Raw genomic sequence first — 23,047 nt, 5'->3', positions numbered from 1 at the left:
CAAACATTGATTATTGGAATTTCATCTCTATCTCTGCATATAGACGAAGAGTCAATAAAATAAGGATTAGAAAGAATCTTGTATAATAGGCTAGGCTCAGGCGGCGCTAGTTGGCAAAAAAATCACCTATCGAATACACAATATTATTAAGAAATAGATATTCCATTATTTTTTTTCCTAATCTTTTTTTATCTTAAGTTTCTACAATTGATAACAGCGAAAATAATAGTAAAAATCTATTAAAGTCAAAAACCATTTTCTAATAATAATAAAGACAAACTTACTTTTGATCATGCGATAAAGCAAGCGATCTGACGCTACTATCGCATGCCGGAAAGGCATACAATAGAGCCAAGTTGAAAGTTCTCCATACTTCCACTATTCCCTTGTCGCCACCAGTCATTAAATATTCTCCATCTCGACTTAGTAGTAGGCACTAAAATATAATAATAAAAAATAAGTTCAATTCAATATCTAGGTTTGAAAACAAATTTTATACAATTTATCAATATTTTTTCTAGTAGAGATACTTAACAATTTTATTTATAATAAATACTCACCTGCAAGTTATCATTGTGTGATTCACTGCGTAAGCGTTTTCCATTAATAGTGAAAGCTGCTATATTCCCTTTATCATAATTAACAACAATTACACCTTCTCGAGACATGGCAATATTTTCGGGTGAGTTGAATGTATTAGGTGGTTCCAGTGAACGAAGTAAATCACCAAAGGTTGTATGCACCAACACAGGACCAGCTATAAAATTTGTAATATATATAATTAGAGCTTCAAGCTTATTCTAACAAATAATAAGTCAAAAAATCGAAAATTAAATAGATTTTTTGTAACCTTAACCCCATTGAAATTTTGACACGCAAAGCATTAATGCTTAGGTGCTTTGGAAAGAAATGTATAGGTTAAATAGAAATCAGAACTAGGTATTATGTTCTACCTTCCATTACTGGAATGTAATAGATAACATTGAAAAAAAAACTATATCTGTTCTAATAAATTCTAAATGGAACATATTATACGAAAGAAATATCGCTGAACATTATTCAGTGTACAATACACGTAACTTAGTTTTCATTATTCTCTTTACAACCTTAAGCCGTATTTTTATTACTAGCAGAAAGATTTCAAGCAATTGTTTATAAGGCGCTATATCTCTTATAAGGAATATAAGGTACTTAACGGAGTTAATACTCCAAATATGGATTTACTTAAGAGAAAGTTATGGTATTATTGTTAAATGCCCATAAAATTATATAATACTACTTATACATCACTACTTCTAAGTATACGTTAACATTGAGACACACAATTCGAAATTGACATTAGTCTGGCCCAGTAGTTTTTCATATCGGATATATTTCACAAATTATAAGAAAATTCTCTTTGGCTATGGGGATGATGAGTGCCTGTTTATTCTAAAATACGATGAAGATCTTTGAGTAGTTTCTATGAAAATGGTAAAATAAAAAACTGAATGATGCAGATATTCATAAATAGCCCATCAAATAATGTGTGCTATATTCAATATGAAGGATGTGAATGAGAGTACAATTTTCGGGGTCTTGAATTAGAGGAAAAGTGGAGACAAAAAAAATTCAGTAAGGTAGTCCATTCAATCAATAACTTTCACAATACAGCCATTTGGAAAAAGTTCAATCTTTTTATATAAATAAAGATATTCCAACACAAAATATGCGTATGTAAAAAAACATGAAGAAAATTATACGTTGAAAAAAAACTTGATTGATAACAAGCAGGAAGTATCGACCTGTAGAAAAGACAACTGATTATTTGTACAAAAAATTGCTTTATAAAGAATATATTGTGCTAGTAACAACAATACTTTCAAATTGGGTGATGTATGTCATCTACATTCATAACTCCAATCATTGAAGAATTCAAACTGAGGATGTTCAAATGTAAGTTAAAAAAAAGACAGACTTGTAGCATATGACTGTCCCTGATACTCATGACTAGTTTAGGGATCATCTGTCATTCAGTTTATTTGATCCGTCTGTTTATCCTTATAGTTTTTGTTATAAAGATAAACTATAATATATAAAAGTGTATTACAGCAAATCTATATTGGTTAGCAACTGATTTCGAAACAATTCTATTGGTCATGGAGAACAGAGCAATTGTTTTGCTAGAGATATTTGAATCATAACTTTATGTTGTCCATCACCAAAAAAGGTGGAAAATAGTTATTTATATACTTGAGCCGCAAAATATTTTTTTAGCTTACTAAAAAGAAACTTAATGGCCACCGCCCTTGGCGGCTGAGGCAGAACAAACTTGAGGTAGCTAAAATTGTTGAAGGTATGGTATATATACTATTTTTCATGCAATCCTCAAAATTATGGAACTATGGAATAAATGATTCATTTAAAATCAACAGCAGCTCAATTTTATTAAAAACATGTAACAATATTTGGAATATTTCTTACTTCACTTATTGTGGCACAGTAGTCACCCCTGATTTATTTATTCCTATGTACAAGTTTTTGAAGAAATTGTCGTTTCTAAAACGTCTTCTATTTACATTTTTCAACTGAAGTTTGAAATCAAAGTAAATTTAATAAATTTGTATTTGCTGATAAGTTTTTCTAATATCTTTTAACTTTGCTTTTTATATGTAGTGCTTACAAAATTGCAATTATCTTTCCTTTCATTTTAAACAAATTTTGTATACATATAAAAACTGAATTGATACTTTTAAAAATATAACCATACAGGAAGGTGTACTATTCTATTCATTCTGTTCCCCAAAATGAATGGAAAATACGAATTTACACGGAAATGATCATACAAAATTTGCTTAAAATAAAAGGAAATTATTATGATCTAACATATAAAAAACTGAATTTATATTTTTTTAAAATATAATCAAGAATCTGTTCTATTATATCCGTTCTATTCTTCAAATAAATAGAAAATAAGAATTAACATGGAAATAAGTATAAAAAATATGCTTAGAATAAGAGGAAAGATAATTGGAATTTTCTGAGCATTATATAAAAAATCAAAGTTAAAAGATATTAGAAAAACTTACCAGCGAATATAGAGAATAGTATCACTACAAATTTACTTAATTTACTTTGATTTTAAATTTAAATAAAAATATTACTTGAAGTTGCCATGGTTATTGGACTTGTGTGTGTTATTAAGTTATTTATTTGGTTATTTGAATCCATACGAATGGTAAAGTACTCGATATGATCGCCGAGACTATGAGAAAAAGACTATGTAAATAAAAAACAACTTTCTAACTCAATTTCTGATGCGGTAATGTCTTGTTGGAATGTGAGTAATGCTACTCCCAAATAATATAATGCGATGTCGATAAAATAATTATTTCTTGTTATTTGAAAAATCAAAACTGTGCTGCATAAAAAATAATATTCTGACTTATTCTCAAATAGCTAAATTTATTAGAACACGTTTGGTTTGGTGTCCGTCGCTATGAATAACAACTGCAAAAATTAACTACGAGAATTGTATTGAGAATGCGAAATACACTCTTCGCTTTAGGTTATACCTACAAAAAAACTTTCTTTAATTACTCACCGTACGAACCAGAAACAACTAAGCCAAGCTCTGCTGATATTACAACAGAAGAAACTGGTTGCTCATGACCTGTTAGCGTTGCTCTTGGTGTTGGAGTTTCTCCTTCTCCGACGATTGTTTGTGTTCTGGCATTCCAATGCCACAATAATACAGTACAGTCAGCGGATCCAGAAGCAATATAACAATCAGAGGTTATATTACATTCAGAACGAGATAAACATGTTACCACTCCATAATGTCCGAATATTATTTGAACAATTTTGGCGGTTTCTGTAGAGAAAACACGAAAACTATTATCCCAAAATCCGCAAGCTACTAAAAATTTACTATCGACTGTAGTTACGAAGCAATTTGAACGTATCTTCAAATTTTGACTAAAGTTATCTCCCAAGTGACGTCTCTGCATTTGATTTTGAGTATTACTGTTATTACTAACCGCTAAAAAATAAATATATTTAGTTACGTCTTACTACCAATCTTTCACATACTCACAAAGAACAGTATCCATTGATAGTGGTAAATTAGACGCCTGATTTTGTGGAGTATCTGCATAGCTTGGAGATTGTGCTACTGCAGCATACGCCGAATTCCATTTGTTCACTGCAAACTGTTGATGCATAGTAACTGTTACTACTGATGGATTTGGTAACTGTGGATAAGTATTGGCCGATATATGAATAATAGGACTGTTGGAAAGAAACTTCATCGTCATACAAATGTCATCCGGAATTGTTGAAAACATCATTGGCGACTGAAAATATGATAAATTTTTTTGGTATACCTACTAATTCAAAAAAACTTGCTTTTACAAAAATATATTTGACCTCTGTCATTAAAGTATAAGAAGTATCTAAGTTAAATTTTATAAAACAAGTTCCATTCTTGCATTAGTTTCAGCAAAAGATTTAACTGTCTCTTCACTTCCAAAAGTTTCCTGCTAATACATTTTCATGATTAAGGGGAAATAATAAATTCAAGTTGTAATATTTACCAGATGCATTGCTGAACTTCTCGGTGGATGTGGTTCCATTAATAACTGCGAAGGTGTCTGTCCAAAGTTCCTAATTTGATTTTCGATAGCTTCTTTCATTATCTTATCCTGAATGGACTCGAGATCAACACTGCCTTCGTATGTTAAGTAATAGAAGCAGTTTGTCGCCCTAATAGCTTCCGGTCCTTTTTGTTTGTATCCAAAAATTAAATCAATCCATTGATGAAGTTGACATGATACAAATTCAGATTCAAGGGCCATTCTATTTATTCTAACGAATTCTTCTGGAGAGTTAGCCCATGGCGGTAACTCTACATCTCCAATTGGTTTACCTTCATTTATACCTAATCGATAGCGATTAGAATTAACAAACATTTCAGGAAGGAAAAAGAATTCTGGAATTAATTCTTTTACGTCAGACGTATCTCTTTGGCAGTTTTTCCATGATAAAGATATAGAGGAAAATAATCTATTCGGATAATCAAATTTTCCACCTTGTAATGACAGAAACATCGTAGTAAACGGTTCCTACAAAACAAAAATATAAGTTACAATTATTCCATAAGGTTTTTGATAAAGAAAATGGAAAATGTTCCATATTTAGTTCACAAGAATACGAAATTCCAGTACAATGTGTATGTTATTATTAATAATATTTATAATACTTCACAAATTATTTGAAAAATGTGATCAAACCCCGATTGGATTCACTCAATAAGTAAATGTTAACAAATTCTCAAAAGCTAATTTTTGTTTCCAACAATGAAGGATTATATAATTCACAATATCTCATGATCAAGATTTATATTACATAATATTGACGTTTAGTATTAAACAATATTGAATTAATTTATGGGGAAGATCCTGCATTTAAAGAATTAAGAGATGAACTAGAATGATAAAATTAAAATTAGGAAATACAAAACATTGTGTAAAAAGAGAAAAGGCGAAAGACGTTGATTAATTATGTTCTGAAATATAGCATCAGAAAATGTAATAGAAAGTGGAAGGAATCAAAAGGTGCCTAGCATTAGCTGAAGATATTGCGGAAGAAGAGAAAAGAGAAGTAGTTATCTGGCTGAAACAGAGGAACATGGGGCTGGAAAAGATACTAAGTATATTAAATGGACTAGGAGTGACGAAAAGAGGGAGAGGAAATCTGGAATAATTGCTGGAAAGAGGAACATTTACACTTTGTAAGTTTCATTGTCTAGCCTAGTTGTATAAGCTAAACATTTTCTCAGTAGCGAAAAATTATTTGGAACTGCTTAGATAAAAAACTTTTCTCTTTTTTAAAATTCAGTAGTGAATCTTGGATGAAAACAAAAAATATTAACTACTAGGAAAAAATAGATGAAATATGGCTAAGACAAAGCAATAAAGAGGCTAAGGACACAAATTAAAAATGAAATAAAATTAATGTAATAGAGTACTCAAACATAATTAATGGTTGGATTTGAAGATGGAAGAAAAATAAATGAATTCAAAGTGATGTGGTTGGATGAGGCGATGGATATTAGCGGATTAAAAACAGGAGCAGTTTGAGGTATACCAACTCATGAGCCCTTTATGCCTGTAGTGCTATTATACATATACATGGAGAAAACGATTGGTTATAATTTGAAGGAAGAAAAAGTATGTGAAATATGAAATATCAAATTTGAAAATGAAATCCTGTCATCTTATTTTGAGCACTTAGAAGAAAAATTTCAGATGATAGTATCAACAGGATCAAATAATTGTTGATTGTAAAAAGGTATCAGATTGTTAATTGCTAAATTTTCGCTGAATACTTTCGAAATTAAAATTTTAGTTACTAATAAAAATCTGTCATATTAGAAACACAAACTCGAACAATATAGACATAAAAGCTGAGTCCAATACTTATAATAATATATAATTCAAAACTACATTGACCAAAAATATTTTTTAATTAGAGATACCAACTCTATCCTCGCAAGAAGAATGTAATTTCACTCGTACATATAAAAGATTAATTATATGAAGTTGTTTGTTTTTTTGTTGTTTATTATCTGTGTATATTTACAACGAGATGGCGACAGTTACAAAAATTAGGAAAATTAAAGTAACGTGTAAGATATACTACCCAATGAAGTTCTATTATTTGGAATTGACATTTCTATTTTTATTCCCATTGTTGATAAAAAGCTGATACGAAAATTTTTTTCCAAAATTCTAGTCAAGGTCAGTAATTACCATGACAAATAGTCATCATTTACCCTAGGCAATATATTAATATAAACGTAGATTAGCCAAATAGGTATACGAGCCATTTCACTTGCCCCACTAGAAAAATTCGAAATTATTAAACTTTATATTAAAATACCAAAAAGGAGCTGTTAGTAAAATGTTTTAAACTTTTAGTTTTACGTCTAAAATAGGTTTTGGATGAATATTGTCAAATATTTTGAATGATATTTAATATGATGGAAATAGATAGGTCTCGATAATCATTTTTATGCATATACAGTTGTTTCCAAAATTGTGTTCAAAGTTTCATTAGGTCTAAAATACGCAAATAATAAAGTAAGCTGTGTAAGTCATATTTTCACAAAATGTTTTTTTTTAAGTGACAGATAGATTTTTGAAGTAATAAGGTGAGTATAATTTACAAAATGGGTAGAGGAAAAGTTATTCATGAAAAAATTCGATTAATCGTATTACACTTATTCAAAAATGGAAAAAAGAACTCGCGAAAGTTGTAAACATGTCAAAATACAATGTACAAAATATAATTCCCTTGTATAAAGCAAATGGTTCGATTGTCCCTAAACGCCGGTACGAAAGAAAATCGAAATTGTCAGACAAAGATAAAGGAGCGTTAAAAAGAATAATTCAACAAAAAAGACGTGCTAACTATCGTCAACTAAGTGTACTTTGGAGTAATGCAGTGGGTTTCAAGATCCACATGTCACAGAGAGGCTCAAAAATTATGATTTCGGACATACAAGGTGAATTTTGTAAGAACTTAGTTTAATGCATAATTTTCTAAATTTAAATTTTCTTTACATAGGCCAAGGAAAAGTCATTATTGACTAAAATCCAAAAGAAAAATAGACTTAAATGGGCCAAATAGCATAAAAATTGGAATTTTGAACAGTGGAGCTGTATACACTGGAGTAATGAGTCTCGTTTTGAAGTTTGCGTTGGTGACGATCGAAGTAGAGTTATTCGACAAAAAAATGAAAGCTTTTCATTCAGATTGTTTGGAGCGGAAAGTAAAATTTCCGGCATTTGTGGTGGTGTGGGGCTCGATATCTGCAAGAGGAGTGGGGAAGCTGCATTTCATAAACTGAATTATCAATACTGAAAAGTACCTGGATATTTTAGAAGAAACATTGTTGCCAACAGGAGAAGTAAGTTCAACCGCTGGGAAAGCCTTCAATCTTTTAGCAAGATGGAGCAGCATGCCATAAGTCAAAAAAGGCCTTAAAATAGTTCTCAGATAACAATATTCCACTTTTAAAGTGGGTTTCAAGTAGTCACCCATAGAAACACTTTGGCATGAAATGAAAAAGCAGTTGCGTGCAAATCCAGCTAGAACTGTCATGGAATTAAATGAAATATTACAAGAAATTTGGGATGATTTTACTCCCGAATACTGCCATAATTTAATAAACACCATTCCTCAAAGAATTATGGCTGTTATTAAAAATAAAGGGAATGTTACGCAATGGTAACTTTCAAAAGTATGTTTAATATTTAAGCTTTTCTGATTACATTTGGTTTTTGTTTTTTTTTATTTGTAATTATAATATATGTTAAGACTTGTAACTCCTTTAAAAGTATCTAAAATGTTTATAGAAAATATAAAGTGCTCAAAACGAAACAATTTGCCGGTTTTTAATAGCTGAAAAAGCAGTAATTAGTAATTTTTTTCAATTGGACCAACTGAAATGGGACGAGAACAAAAAAATCTTATTAGATCTTACTGCGTCAGTAGTGTCTATTTGATGGATACAAATATGTAGAAAACTGTCATCGTTATTGATGGAATAAGTTGAAAAATTAATCGAATGAAAAAAATGATTATAATATTAACCATAACAAATATCCAAGAGACTAATATGACTTTAAAGTTGTAACAAAATATCTGTGAAATAAATGAATAGCACTTCTCCGTATAAAATCTGTGAAATTGAACTAGCAAATGAGACTACATACCAAACGAATAAGCCAATTGTACACAAAAGCTGCAGTGGAATAGTGAGTTCCATAATGGAATGGTGGAATGCTTTCATGTTCCCACGTGGAATATCTTTCTTCAAAATATGCTCTTCTACTAGGATTCAACGCCCCTATTGGTTTCGAAAGGTCCCTATAGTTACTAGGCTGACTAAGATCTAAATCCTTGGAGTCATAGTTTGTTAATACCCATGGGAAAACCGGATACTGGTTGAGATCATTGTAAGTACGTCCTATAAGAAATAAAAATTGTAATTTTTCATAAAAAAATGTGATGTACGTTAAGTAGAATAATTTAATTACATATAAATTTTCTATATACAATAGGGTTTCATATTGACATTTAGAGGGGTAAAACACTGTAAAAAACTTTGTTTGTTAACTTAAATTGCTACACATATATATTAACATACTTTACCGAAAATTAGTTTCATATATTATGGGAACTAAAAGTGATGTTACTTCTGCGCATATCGATATTTATCAGCTCATTGTATACTTTGAACTCGAGTCAAAGACATTTGAAGGTTATTACGACTGGTTAACTTTTTATTTTATTATTGAATAATAGACTTTTTTGAAATTCGGGGTGAAATGCCTAGCTAAATACCAGAAGAGCAGATCCAGCATTTTATGCTTTTTTAGATGTTTATTAAAATGCCGCAGATTTGGTCATTTTAATCTCTCTGACTCCTATCTATCAGGAAAACCAACAACATCCTTTACCAACCTTGATTGTCCAAACAAGAGCCTTTGTGGCAGACTGGAAAAATAAGCACAGTAGGTGTTTGAGCAAACAAACAAAGCCAATCGATCTATCAGATGTAACGTAATGCTTCAACTATATCATACAAAACCGTTTTTTGATCGCTTAATTATTGAAGACGAAAAACGGGTCCTATTTGATAATCCAAAAATATCGAGCAATTATCAACAGAAAATACGTTATTCTGTAATACTACAATGCAAGTTCGTACGGTGCAAGAAATAATGAATTGGGGTGGAAAGTACCCTCGGATTTTCATTAATTCCGGTCGCTGGGTTAAATTATACATATACCTCTAATTTTACATGCAAAATTATCACAATAATTTTTTTATATTATTATTTAAAATCAAGTTTTCAAATTTTCGGTGTATGGTGTTGCACTGATGTCAGTTTATGATAAGCTTGTAAACAGTTAACGGCATTGTTAAGTGTTCATTTGTTTTTCTGTCTTTTGAAACTTATTATAATTGGCTTATAGTGTCTCAGTGTACCCTACTAATACTTCAATTGAACTAAGCGTCCACTATATCTTGAATTTATAATTGTGAACATCACTTTTATTCAAGTATAAATTATTTTGTTCATTTTTCTAACTTTATAATAAATATTTTGTAACCATAAGAAAATAAAATTACTGGTACATGGATAGCCAAAAAAATTAAATAGCTTCAGTCATACTGTATTAGATGTTTACTATTTACTGACATCAATCGCAACTGATTAGTGTATTTTGTCTGTATATGATCACATGACAAAATGTTCAATTTCTTTCATTAAATATTATCGTTTATAACAAATAATGGGAGAAAAAAATTATTATTTTGGAAATTTTTGAGACTTCATCAATGAATAAAAAAATATATATTCATTTTCCACCACTGTCAAATACTCTATTCTTCTATTTCAAGGCTATTTTATTAGTAATCTTTTAATAGTACAGTGGTCAATAAGAGATGGACAGTCACAGCTATCTGGCAAACAGGTACTAGTTAACTGACATCAGACAATTTTTTTCCAACAAAAAAGTAGTTACAGAATTTATTACTTAAAGTTTTTCAAATTTCGAAATCATGAGTTTTTTAAATAAGTAAATGTGAGCAGAGTAGAGAAAAATAATGAATGTTGAAAAATGATACTACAAAAATAATTTAATGTAATGAAAAACCACTTTTTTAACCAACTTTTCAACATTAGTCATTATCTGAATCACCTTATTCTACATCATGATTATCCGGCTCGAATAATTCTGCATCCCATAATTCTATGAAAACTGGCATAACATACTGTAAATAAGTTATAAAAACACTATCAAGAAATTGTCGCACTTTATAAACAACGAGATTCTTTTCCGCCAAAATTTAGATTCTATTAACATAATAGAACGGGACCGGACTCACAATCTACATCAGTATATTGTTCATATTTTTATTATATAAAGAAGACTATCACGGTGGTATGATGTCGAAACTCTTAGAAAATTGTTTCTACGGTAAAAAGTCGTGGCAGTGAAAATAACTTTCATCAATTGAAAATATTTGTACGTTGTAAACAATCGTTACTAAATGGTCATGTTTTCAATATGTAGATAAAAACTAACCTAAATACTATCAGAATTCATACGTTTTTTAAGCTACGTAAAAAGTATTTCGAACTACTTTCTTAAAGATACAAATTCAGAGGAGTATCAATTTTCCCACGCCACTATCATTGATGTAACGATAAAAAAACTAAATGCACCTTTGTATCGTAAGTTAAGCATATTTTGATGAATGAAGGAAGCAATTTTTTGCAAATATAAATAATAGCAATCATCTATTATTTCCACGTCAGTTTATGACACATAATAAATAAAATGCAACGATACTTTGGTGTCAATCAATCAAATCAATATCTCTATGCGAAAAAATCCGTTTTTTTACGAAAATGAATTTTATTAAGTACACTTAAAAAGTACACTAAAAAACTGGTCGTCAAAATCAATAACAGATTTCTAAAATCACATAAAAACTCTTTTAATCGTATTTTTACAGCACAATTAACAATATCTAGGTATCGCTCAGTTACAGGGTAGCGATGACCAGAAACAAGAAAGGCAAGCTTATCCAGATAAATTCTCAGTGATGGATTTACCAGCAGGCTGAGTAGGATGTAGCCTAGGCCAGCAAATTTTGTCCGGCAATTTTATATTTCGATTGACAAAGAGAATCTGAGAAGATGAGTGTTGATGAGCCCAACAAGAGAATTTTAAGTATATCGACGAAAAGGCAATGGAATTACGCATATATAAAATATACTCGAGAAATGAAAAAAGACAACAAAATAGAAAATTTTATGGAACACCTGATGACTATATTGGAATGGCTGCTTGTGATTACTTCAGAATTAACACGTTTCTCGTTGTTATACACTCAAATTCGAGTTACCAAATTGTTAAAAAATTTTCATTCCTTATAAAATTGAATATTGTTACCATCGGTTCTAACAGAAAATTTAGTTTTCAGGAAAAATTGTATCATAATGATTTAGAATCGGATTTAGTTCAGAAATGCGTACACTTTCATCTTTTATCACATATTACTCTGTGTACACCAGCGTAAAATTGTACTGGTGTGCGAAGCTTTTCTTGGTTGAGAACTATTTAATACTAATCTATGTCGAGAAATACTTGACGCTGTAGCTCTTTTATACATACATACAATTAGACCCAATGAAGAAGTTTTTATTCGACAATAAAATTATTTTGTTAAACTGTGAGTGTAAGCATACTTCACATTACTTAGTACATGATTTAACTTGATTTAAAATAATATATTTCATCATATAAATCAATAATTTTTTGCTGTGCAAATAATCAAGGATCTTATACGGATCCTTATTTTTCAAATTATTCAGTCAAGATTTTTTTGATAACAAAAGAAATTTGAGAATTGTGAACTGAAATATCGAATTTTAGAAGTTAGTAGAGTCGGCGGAAAATTAATAGCCTACAGACGGAAAATCTGTAAAGCTGCCATTGCAAATTCTCCATATTAAAATGTACATTTAGGTACAAATTTGATTGGTTATTAATAGAGTGCAGTGAGAAAAAGTCATTAAAATCAATTTAATCTAAAATAGCCATGACAGCTTTGCGATATGTTCATTAATTAATGAAACTTAAGAAAAACACAATATGTCTCATCTGGTTATCAGATGGGTGTAAGTCGATCTCTCAATAGCTCTTTGACCATTAAATCAGGCACGTATTTTCTCGATGTCGACGGACAGTTCCGCATGACTTGCTTTGATGCTTATGCAGATCTGTTCTAGAGATGGACTGGTATAGAATTATCGATAGTATTCTGATAATAGGATTATGCCAACAAAAATAATCATATGAAAAGCTAATATGTTTTTCGAAGGATGCTTCACGGGTTTTGCAAGGACAATATAGCATCAACCTTGAAAAAAATGAATGGATCATCATTATAATTTACATGCCAAATTTATATAAGCCCATAGATTTTAAAAATGATAATATGTATTACTATTACCCAATAGCTAGTTTTTTAGAGAAGTTCACAATCTCAAAAATTTAAGAATAAAGAAAACCAAAACATCACCTAATTAGTTTAACGATAAAGATTCAAATCCATTGTTCAACAGGATCATGCCGAACAGTTCTAATTATAGCACGAATTTTGTTGTTCAATTCTTCAATATCATCGAGCCGACCGACGTATACTTTATACGCTTAATAACACCACAAGAAAAAATTTTGAAATTACTCAAAGGTTGCATCTCTTTTTCCAGTAATTGTTAAATTGATTTAATCAATAGAAAGTAATGGATTGTCAACTTGGCATGGCTATATCAATTATTTCTAAAACAAAGTAATTTATTATTAGCTTCAAATTTAGTAATTGTGACATTTGTAATTAGGCTGAATCAAAAGCTTAATTTGATGAAGTATTTATATTTTTTTTTTCAATCAACATGAAATATCCAATAGGGTGGGAAGATTTGATAAAAAACAGAAAATATTGATTTTGAGAGGGCACGACGGTATGACTCTAACATTTTCCCAAATAAACAATATATTCAATAACAAATATCCAAATGCCACTCACGAAATCAGGTATTTTCAAGATATTAAGAAGGTTTAAGCAAGTTAAAAATATGAAAACTTTTTTCGCCAAAAAGTACCTTTAAGCATGTTAATCGATATGCAACTGGTTTATACACATAATATACAATTAGTTCATACTTATTAAATAATCTCGCAAATAATTTTTCATTGGTCTGTCATAGACACGCAACTAAAATATTGGATTTCAAAATAGTACAACAATACTTATGTTTCATATATCATTATTAGAATGTTCTCAATTTTTCATCGACAAAATATTAACTTTTTTCTCATAGTAATAAATGAAGTGCATTGCATTCTATATTTTCAATATTTCAATAGTCAATATAACATCAATGCAGGAATATTTTAACTTATTCACATTATAAACAAATAACAAGTCTACCAAATAGAATACTCATTGTGGAGCAATTAAAATAACACTATCTCATCGAGAATTCAAGAGTTGAGGCAAAAGAAACTTATAACGTGAATATTAAATATTCAAATGAACCATAATTTTCTGTTAGTTAACAAAACCACTATACCAACTTTCACAATTCACCCTCTGACGTATTTAGTTTCAACAGGACTAACGAGCTTGTGAATAGTGAACGTGAAATATAAACTAGTTTATCGGCCTGCCAGGATAAATAATAAGTTAATAGTAAATAAAATATATTTAAACATCATTATGATGTTGATTCCAGTGAATAATGTAATTCGGTGACGCTACTGATTAACATATATATCAGACGAACACGTGATATATACGTTTTTAATTTAGAGCCAGCCTTTCTTGACAACTGCAAATTTTGCGTGCGACGTTCCTAAGAAAAAATTACCGGTCGTTATTTACGCATCGTCAACAGCCGAAATTATTTCCTCGTTACCGAGAAACGGAAAATTTTTCCTTCTTTCTTTTTAATGTTAATTCTCATACAGATTTCACTTAATTAGTTAAGGCATGTATATTTTCGGCTGTCTTTTAATGTCGCGGCATTAACCGGTTATTAATACAAATGTGAATAGAAGTACATTGAAGTTTGATTTGTGATTTATTCGATGTCGTAAGTAACAAAAAAAGGAATAAAAAAAACCCAAAAGGTATCTTTAGCTTTTTTTACTGGCAATGTTTGAATAAAAATATCTCTTGTAAAAATAATACTTTATACAGATGGTGTCCAAAAATTTAATATTGAAATTTGAAGAACAAGTAGGTGGCAAATTAATGAGTTCAAGTAAGTAAATTCGATGATTTATTTTATTAAAAATAAATTCAAATGGCCTATTTGAACGAACATTTTTGCCACTTTTTGCACATGTTCATCTGATTATGAGGTCACAGGAATTGCCGATCGTTCCTCATCCTTAACAGACCTATTTTCATTTTAAATCGATCACTGGTATACTACATTATCTCCATAGAGTCAAAAATAAATAGTTTGCGAAAATGTTGATTACTGATAGTACAAAAACTTATATTTTCAATATCACAACATTTTTTTTCCTTACGTGAACGTCTTCCTACCCCATATCTTATTTCGGAAGTTTGTGTTGCAATATCATGAAGTTAAAATATCATGAATTTTAAGATAAAAAGGATTTTACATTTGTCTATTTGAATTCGTTTTTGCATTTTTCAAATCTGGTATTCATTGAGATTCCATCATAAATAATTTATGTTTATTCACTTTCATATGTGATTTTCATTCCTGTCGAGGAAGAATGGTATAACATAAAGAGTTTGCAAACTGCAGCGAACAATCATTTGGGTAGAACAAAGACTTACAAGAAAAAATGATTCAATGAAAGCTGTATAAGTGTAGTAGAAATCAGAGTCAGATCTAGTCTAAGATGGATGAAAACGAACAGAAATGAAAACGGAAAGCGATAATAAATTATTAGAAAGGAAAAGTGAACGTGAGTGATGGATAATAATGTTAGAGAAATAGAAAAGGAATACTGAATAAAGCACGGAAAAGGACGATTAAACGAAGGAGAATGATCAAGGAACATTATCAGAAAAAATAACAATATAAGAAGTTAGGGAGATCGTAAATAAAATGAGAAATGGGAAAGCACTTGGTAAAGATGAATGCTTTTGTTCGTGGTTTCAAACACGAGCATTAACCCGGTCGCGATTTTACTGAATATACTTAACACTAGCACAAGCCACGCCTACCGCACATCCGCACTAAATATAATGTAACGACATTAAAATCAAAAAGGTCAATCGATTCACCATACAGAATGACCGTTATCTGAAGGATGGATTTTGTGCTATAATTACGGTAGGTTATTATTTACTATATTTATTAATTTATTTATTTATTGTGGTTCTACTAAACATTTTGCAGGGTAAATAAAAAAACATGTAAATGTAATTTCAGATTAAGTTCCAACATAGTCATCGTATTGAATGTGCAGAAGCGTTCAGCTACTTAAATATGTCAGATGCCACTAGGTCACTTTTCTTTTCTATAATTACTTTGATGATGGATTGGCACCAAATGCGGCAAAAAATTTGCACGAAATGAAACTTTTGAGTGCAATCGCAAAGCAAGACATAGCTTATCAACTGGCCGATTCGCAGATTAATCCAAGAGACCGTGAACATATCTCTTTGATAATTGGAGGTATTTTGGAAATTAATTTATAACAGTAATAAAAATATTAAAACCTTATTTTTAGGAAGGAACATTACGGCGAAAGAACTGTCGAGAGTGTTCTGAAACTAGTGGAGGAAAAGAAAAGGGCCAATGCTGAAGATGGGATCGACATTCTTGTAGACAGATATCCGTTTGTTATCATCATTTTGACACCCATAATGAAGCGGTCTCATGAACAAAACTGGTCATCCGAAGTTTGTTTTGTTGATACAACTGGATCTTGCGATCAAACTGCAACATGTGTTCCATTTATTTTGGGCGCCCACAAAATTGGAGGTATACCTTTAGCTTGCTTGTTACATTCTGGTCATCTTTACGAAAAAAACTACCAAATGGGTTTGGAGGAAATGGTTTTCCAGCGGTTTTTATGACGGATGATTCCCAGACTGAAAAAAAAGCTTTGTCGACTATGTTTCCAGAATCTCATCTATTACTCTGCTCGTTTCATGTTTGCCAAGCGTTTTGGAGGTGGCTGTATGAAGTCATTGAAAAGAGTCATCGCCGGTCATTTATGATGGTATTTAGGGCGATTTTGTACACAACTAACGAAATTGATGTCGCATTATTATATAAGACACTTTTCGACGATTGCAAAAAGTACAGCTTGTTGAATACCTCAAAGCATACTGGGTGAGACGCACAGAATGGTGTCACTTCATAAGAAACATCTTCTTACTAGAGGCCACAATACCAATAATTATGTCGAAGCGTCAATAAGAGTTTTTAAGGATGTAATTTTACAAAGGTGTAAAGCATTCAACTGTATTGCGTTGCTCGAATTTGTTGTTAAAGTATTAGAATCGTATCATACAAGAAAAATATTGAATTACGCAAACAACAGAGCAATTCGGCACGATATTTTGTTCGACAAATTTAAAGGTGCCGCAAGTAAGCTGCTAGTGCAAAGCATAGATAACGAGATATATAATGTAACCTCATCAACTGATTCGCAGGTACTTTACACGGTTAACTTTAGATGGTTTTACATGTTGAGTTTGCTTTAGTGGATCTGGCGGTGCATACTGCAAACACATATGTGCCGTAGAACAAAACGCTGGAGTACTAACAGAATCAGCTCCAGTATTAACATCTGATGACAAATTTACTTTGGCTTACATTGCTCTTGGTACAAATATACCAAAAATAGATTTCTTTAAATGCATGCGACAGAACAGTCAAACGTTGAGAGCGTTGCGGGTCCTGTAGTCGATACTCGATGTGTCAACATGCATATGGGTGTAAATAAACCGTGTGTTTCACGCCTATCACAAACTCCTTAAAATCGCAGTTTGATCGAATACTAGGCCTAACAGAGAAAAATATTAACAGTTACAACCAAAACATTGTGGTTAAATTTGTAAAATCTTTGGAATGTATTACGATTGTATCTTAATTAACAAATTTTTATCCTATAAAAACGAAGACAACACGACGTATAGGAATACAGCCTACATCTATCAGTCATCAAAAAATACTGAGCGCTGGAAAAAGAAGAATACAGTCAGGCCGACCGTCCAGCAAAGAATATAGTCAAAAAAAGAAACGTACCAGTGTTAAGCGGAAACATGATCTAATTGGAAATATTGAAAAAAATGTACCAAACGATAAAATACATTGATTTGATAATAAGTTACGTCAGTGGTTCGGTCAGACAACTAGTTCACTCTTTCGAGCTGCAGTGAACAAAACTATCACAGCCAACATGATCGCCAACGTCCGATAACGGATTCAGCACTATAAGAATAAGAAGAAAAATGAAATAAGCATATAGCTAATGAAGTATGGAAAAACCAAACTTCAAGAATGAATATACCAATTAATTAGGAAAATATGGTTTGCATCTGAAATTCTGTAACAGTAATAAAAACGACTAGCTACTAGCACTCATGAAATAGTGGGAGAATATCAATGCAGCTTCACACGGGGTAGGTCAACAACAGACGCAATACATACAATAAAACAAATAATGGAAATAGCACAAGAGCATCAAATAGACCTAGAGATGCTCTTAATTTTCAACAGGCCTTTTATTAAATAAAAAGAAACAATTTATTGACAGCACTAAAAGAACAAGGTCTAGATGCAAAAATGCGAATATTAATCAAGTTTACTGTGTGCGAAACAAAGGTCAGCATACTAACCAGGAGAATTTGATAGTTGGGGATTAATAAAGGAGTAAGACAAGGAGACTTGCTATTGGTAACACTATCCAACTTAACGTTAGAAAACATAATAAAGAGAATTCATAAAGGGAATTAAGGACAAGTGGTAGACAAATAATCACTCGCGCTGATTATAAAGTACTTGTAACCAAAACAAGATCTTTAATGGAGACAATGTTAAACGAGATAGTTACAGAGGGAGAACGGATGGGTTTAAAAATCAATGAAAACAAAACAAAAATGATGAGATTTGGAAAGCAAGGGGGAAAGATGAAAGTTGGCGATAATGAATTTCTGAAAGTAGAAAAGTTTAAGTCCTTCGGCATTATGATCCATATTAGAGGAGACAAGAGTATTGAAATTGAATGAAAAATAATCAATAGAAATAGAGCCTTCCATCTTAATAAGAAATTCTTGAAAAGTACACTACTCATAAAACGAACGAAGCGTTTTCTTATTGGGAACGTGGCAATGAAACACACAATGAAGATTATCAGAATAATAATGGGACCAGTAGAAGTTAGCTAAGGGGAATAACAATAAGAACGAACCGAATAATAACTGACGAACTTGGCGGAGAAGATACTGTAAAAAAATCAAAGCTCAGATGTAGAGGGTATGTTTGCGGCGCAATCCCATAAGGGAATTATTATTATATGATGTTCTGACTATTTAAAATATCGACATCACTTTTCAGTCAGATGTTAAGAAGGAAGTATTATTCAAAATACTAATCCTAAAACATTTTTTGTTGCTGTTATCGCTTGGTTGAGACTATCACAACTAATGAAAAATGAAAAAAAAAATTACAACTATATTTGATTTTCCAACGGTCTCACATTATAAGTCTATCATAAAAATAGAATTGAGTTATAATTATTTTACTATGTTCCACTAGATATAGGATTTTTATTTACTTATATCGTTCATTCTTTCTCATAATATTTTTAATCTGTCGCAAATATAGATAACTGTCATTATTTTCGGTAACAATAATTTAATTTAAATAATGATAAATTTAATGGGTATAGCCGAAATTAAAGAGATGATGTTCGAAATTGTACGCGCTTATAAGTCATGGAGTCGATAACATTCTGCAAGCTGCAAAGGAGATAAAAAACTCCTATCATTGCTGCGAGTATCTATGTACTATTGAACAAGTCCCATCTGCCGAATAGAGGGCACCACAAAGAACATTTTTATACTTTTCTTATCTTTTAGAAGAAACCTTTTGAATTTTGAGCTCATTCACTCTGAAAGTATGTTAGAATTGAGAACAACAATTCCGAAACAGTGAAACAAAAAAGTGCGTTGTTTGAGCATTGTCTTCTAACTAGAAAAATTTGTTTACGCTATTCTATTTTTCAATATGGAATAGATTCTTTGCAAATAAATGAGCTGTATATCCTCCTTTCCCATTGAAAAAAACATTTTTTGAATCAATATATTACCGGGAGCAAACCTGGAGATGCCACTCTTCATCTGAATCAAAACGGCACTCATATCATATAAGTTTCGCAAAAATGCAATAACCGAATATATTGGGATACACTCGTCTAGTGTTTACGATACCATATGCAGTAAAAAAATGTTAAAAGCAATATATTGAACTTAGAAATGCTTATGTACCAATTATATTCTAATATGGCCTCTGTAGGATGCTTTTAGACCTGAATAAATTTTTTTAAAATGTGAAAATGATTGGATAAGCATTGGCTGTATCACAATCGAAGGAAACAATTTGAGCAAATGAAACAAAATTTGGCTAATTAATTTGTTTTTTCATGGTTCAGATACTTGTTATTCAGGTACACTTAAAACCTGTCACTTTTTAAAGCTTTCTATGATTTTTTTCAAATGTTTCTTTGTCGTATTCATTGATGAACTAAGTTCATTTGTTTGACTGAAATAATGTGCTTTTCATTAATTCATCTTTCAAATATATCAACCATATTTTTTTGACATTAAGAATAAAATATCACAACTGTATTGAATAGATTTACCGATTTGAGGTTAATTTATAAAAGAAATTCATTCATACTACTGAATTCATACTACTTTGAAAACTCATTCTAAAATAGAATAACAAAAGGATGAGTTATGCCCACAATTATTTTTTGGATGCACGTGAACCCCCGAGTTTTTAAGTACAATACGTCGCGACGCAAAATGAAAAGCGGAGGAAATACGTCGTTGTGAATTAGACATCACCTCAGTCAAGTTAATCCACAACAGACAGCGGATTACTTTCTCCCCTTTTTTGTTCTTTCGATTTATTCTTCAATGATGCCATAAATATACATAGAAACTTACGTAGTTACCACACTATAATAAATATCAATTAGAATTAGATTCATCGTAATAGGTATGTTTGTAGATAAAACTGCTAGATTTTAGGTAATATTCTTAAATTTTGAATAAAAATTATTAAAAAAATTCCCTTATTCATGAAACTTTGTTACCTTACAGATTTACCTGGTATTTACTGATTTTATACATAAGATTTCTGAAATTGATAGGTATGCAATTAAGTGGATGCAGAGTATTGTATACCATGTTCTTCATTATAGAAACAACTGGAAACTATTTCTGCTAGTTTTGATATCTACAGCTAGAGGAAGTAATTCAATAGAACAAATGAAAATACGAAATTTTACAAAATGATACTAATCGAGAGACATAATAAAAACAACAATCGAACTCTGCATAGGGATGTTGGAGAGCATTGTTATGAACAAATGTCTGCAACTAACAATTTTTTTACTTTAATAAATGTAATCATTCGATATGAATTAATGAGTAATATGCACACAATTTAATTTTTTTTAAATCGAGATATGTAAGAGTTTTAATGACTAATTATAAAAATAGACCTGATTGGCAACAGAATAGCGGAACAGTACACCAATATACAGGGTGTTCCAAAATTATTGCATGTATTACTGCAACTAATAAAGTTTTTTTTCAATAGGCTGAACAGTTATAAGTGAAAATGTGGACATCGCAACAGAAAGCTCAATGCGCGTCATGGTTCATAGAGACGAAATCAGATACACAGGTTCCACAGAACTTCAGGAAAAAATTCCAAAGAGTCCCACCATCCAGACCATCCATCCGTGCATGGCACACGAGCTTCATGAGCACCGGATCAGTATTGCATAAAAGTGGAGCCGGACGACCCAGCACAAGTCCAGAAAATGTGGAGCAAATACGGCAAACATGCCAGCACAATCCGAAAACTACAATTCGTCAGGCTTCAAGGCAACTCCAAATGCCTACAACCACAATCCACCGGGTTCTTCATAAACAGTTGCGTCTGTATTCCTATAAGGTACAGTTGCTGCAGGCACCGTTACCAACAGATCGACCAAAACGTGTGGAATTTGCCGTAGACATGTTACAACGTATTGAGCAAGATGAAGATTTCTTGAAAAAGATCTGTTTCAGTGATGAGGCCCCGTTCCATGTGTCTGGTACAATAAACCGCCACAACGTACGAATTTGAGGTTCTGAAACCCCACATGCAGTAGTCGAGCTTCAACGAGACAGCCCAAAGGTTAATGTGTGGATCGGGCTTATGCGCAACAAAATCATTGGTTCTTTCTTCTCAATAGAAACCACAGTTACTGGCTGCGTGTACCTGGATATGCTTCAAAACTTTGCTCTTCCTCAGTTGGAAGAATTACAGCCGATTGTTTACTTGCAACAGGATGGTGCACCACCACACTGGTTGACAGCAGTTCGGGAACACCTCAACGAAACTTTTCCCAACCGATGGATTGGACGGGATGGCCCAATTCCATGGCCATGGTCTCCGGACATAACACTCGCCGACTTCTTCTTGTGGGGTTATTTAAAGGACATTGATTACCGGACACCGGTTAATGACATTGATGACTTGAAACGCCGAATTACACACGCTTTTAATACAATCACAGGCGACATGTTACAGCGTACCTGGCTTGAAAATTACAGACTGGAATTGCTTAGGGCCACCAATGGTGCGCATGTTGAAGTGTACTGAAAAAAACTTTAGTAGTTGCAGTAATACATGCAAAAGACCGTAGTTTTTACCTGGCCTCTACTTAACTGCCAATCATTGCCCATTGCCAGTTTATTTCTGATTAAAAATTTCCACCTAAGCTATCTTATTAAAACGACCTCTTGAACTTTTATAAACTTTATAGATAAGTTTTTTAACGAAAAACATAAAATAAATTAAAACATTCATAACTAAAATCGATCAGAAATCTACCTCCACATAAATGAAGGTTTATAGTTTACTTCCCATTAATAATTAACTGTGGGTTCTTGCCGGTTTACGAGACAATTTTTTTTTAAATTTCTTCTCCTTTCAGCTCTTGCTTCTTTTCGAAAGTTGCCCCTATAAATACCAATTTTTCTTTTTAATTTTTGTTTGTATGTACTCTATTAACGTATTATTGTTTTTAATACGAAACAAAATTTAGTTTCGAGATAGCCTTAATAACAATATGAACAAAAATCGCGACGTTTTCCATTTTTTCAGAACAAACGAAATAAGTTTCGTGTGCGCGA

The 23,047-nt window shown here is 31.4% G+C and overlaps 1 protein-coding gene across 1 annotated transcript in view; it reads right to left on the bottom strand.

Annotated features, from left to right (window-relative positions):
• The window catches only part of LOC130440979 (neurobeachin), a 747,233-nt gene that overhangs the window by 5,460 nt on the left and 718,726 nt on the right, over nucleotides 1–23,047 (bottom strand). The window contains exons 34-39 of the mRNA XM_056774400.1: nucleotides 8,760–9,013; nucleotides 4,575–5,102; nucleotides 4,076–4,334; nucleotides 3,584–4,021; nucleotides 561–757; nucleotides 285–436 (exon numbers count right to left, since the gene is read on the bottom strand). Coding sequence (XP_056630378.1) covers nucleotides 285–436; nucleotides 561–757; nucleotides 3,584–4,021; nucleotides 4,076–4,334; nucleotides 4,575–5,102; nucleotides 8,760–9,013 — 1,828 coding nt within the window. The remainder of the gene's footprint in view (nucleotides 1–284; nucleotides 437–560; nucleotides 758–3,583; nucleotides 4,022–4,075; nucleotides 4,335–4,574; nucleotides 5,103–8,759; nucleotides 9,014–23,047) is intronic.

The sequence above is a fragment of the Diorhabda sublineata genome, chromosome 3 (assembly GCF_026230105.1).
Source record: "Diorhabda sublineata isolate icDioSubl1.1 chromosome 3, icDioSubl1.1, whole genome shotgun sequence".
Taxonomy (NCBI): Eukaryota; Metazoa; Arthropoda; class Insecta; order Coleoptera; family Chrysomelidae; genus Diorhabda; species Diorhabda sublineata.
This window is presented reverse-complemented; position numbering and strand designations above follow the sequence as displayed.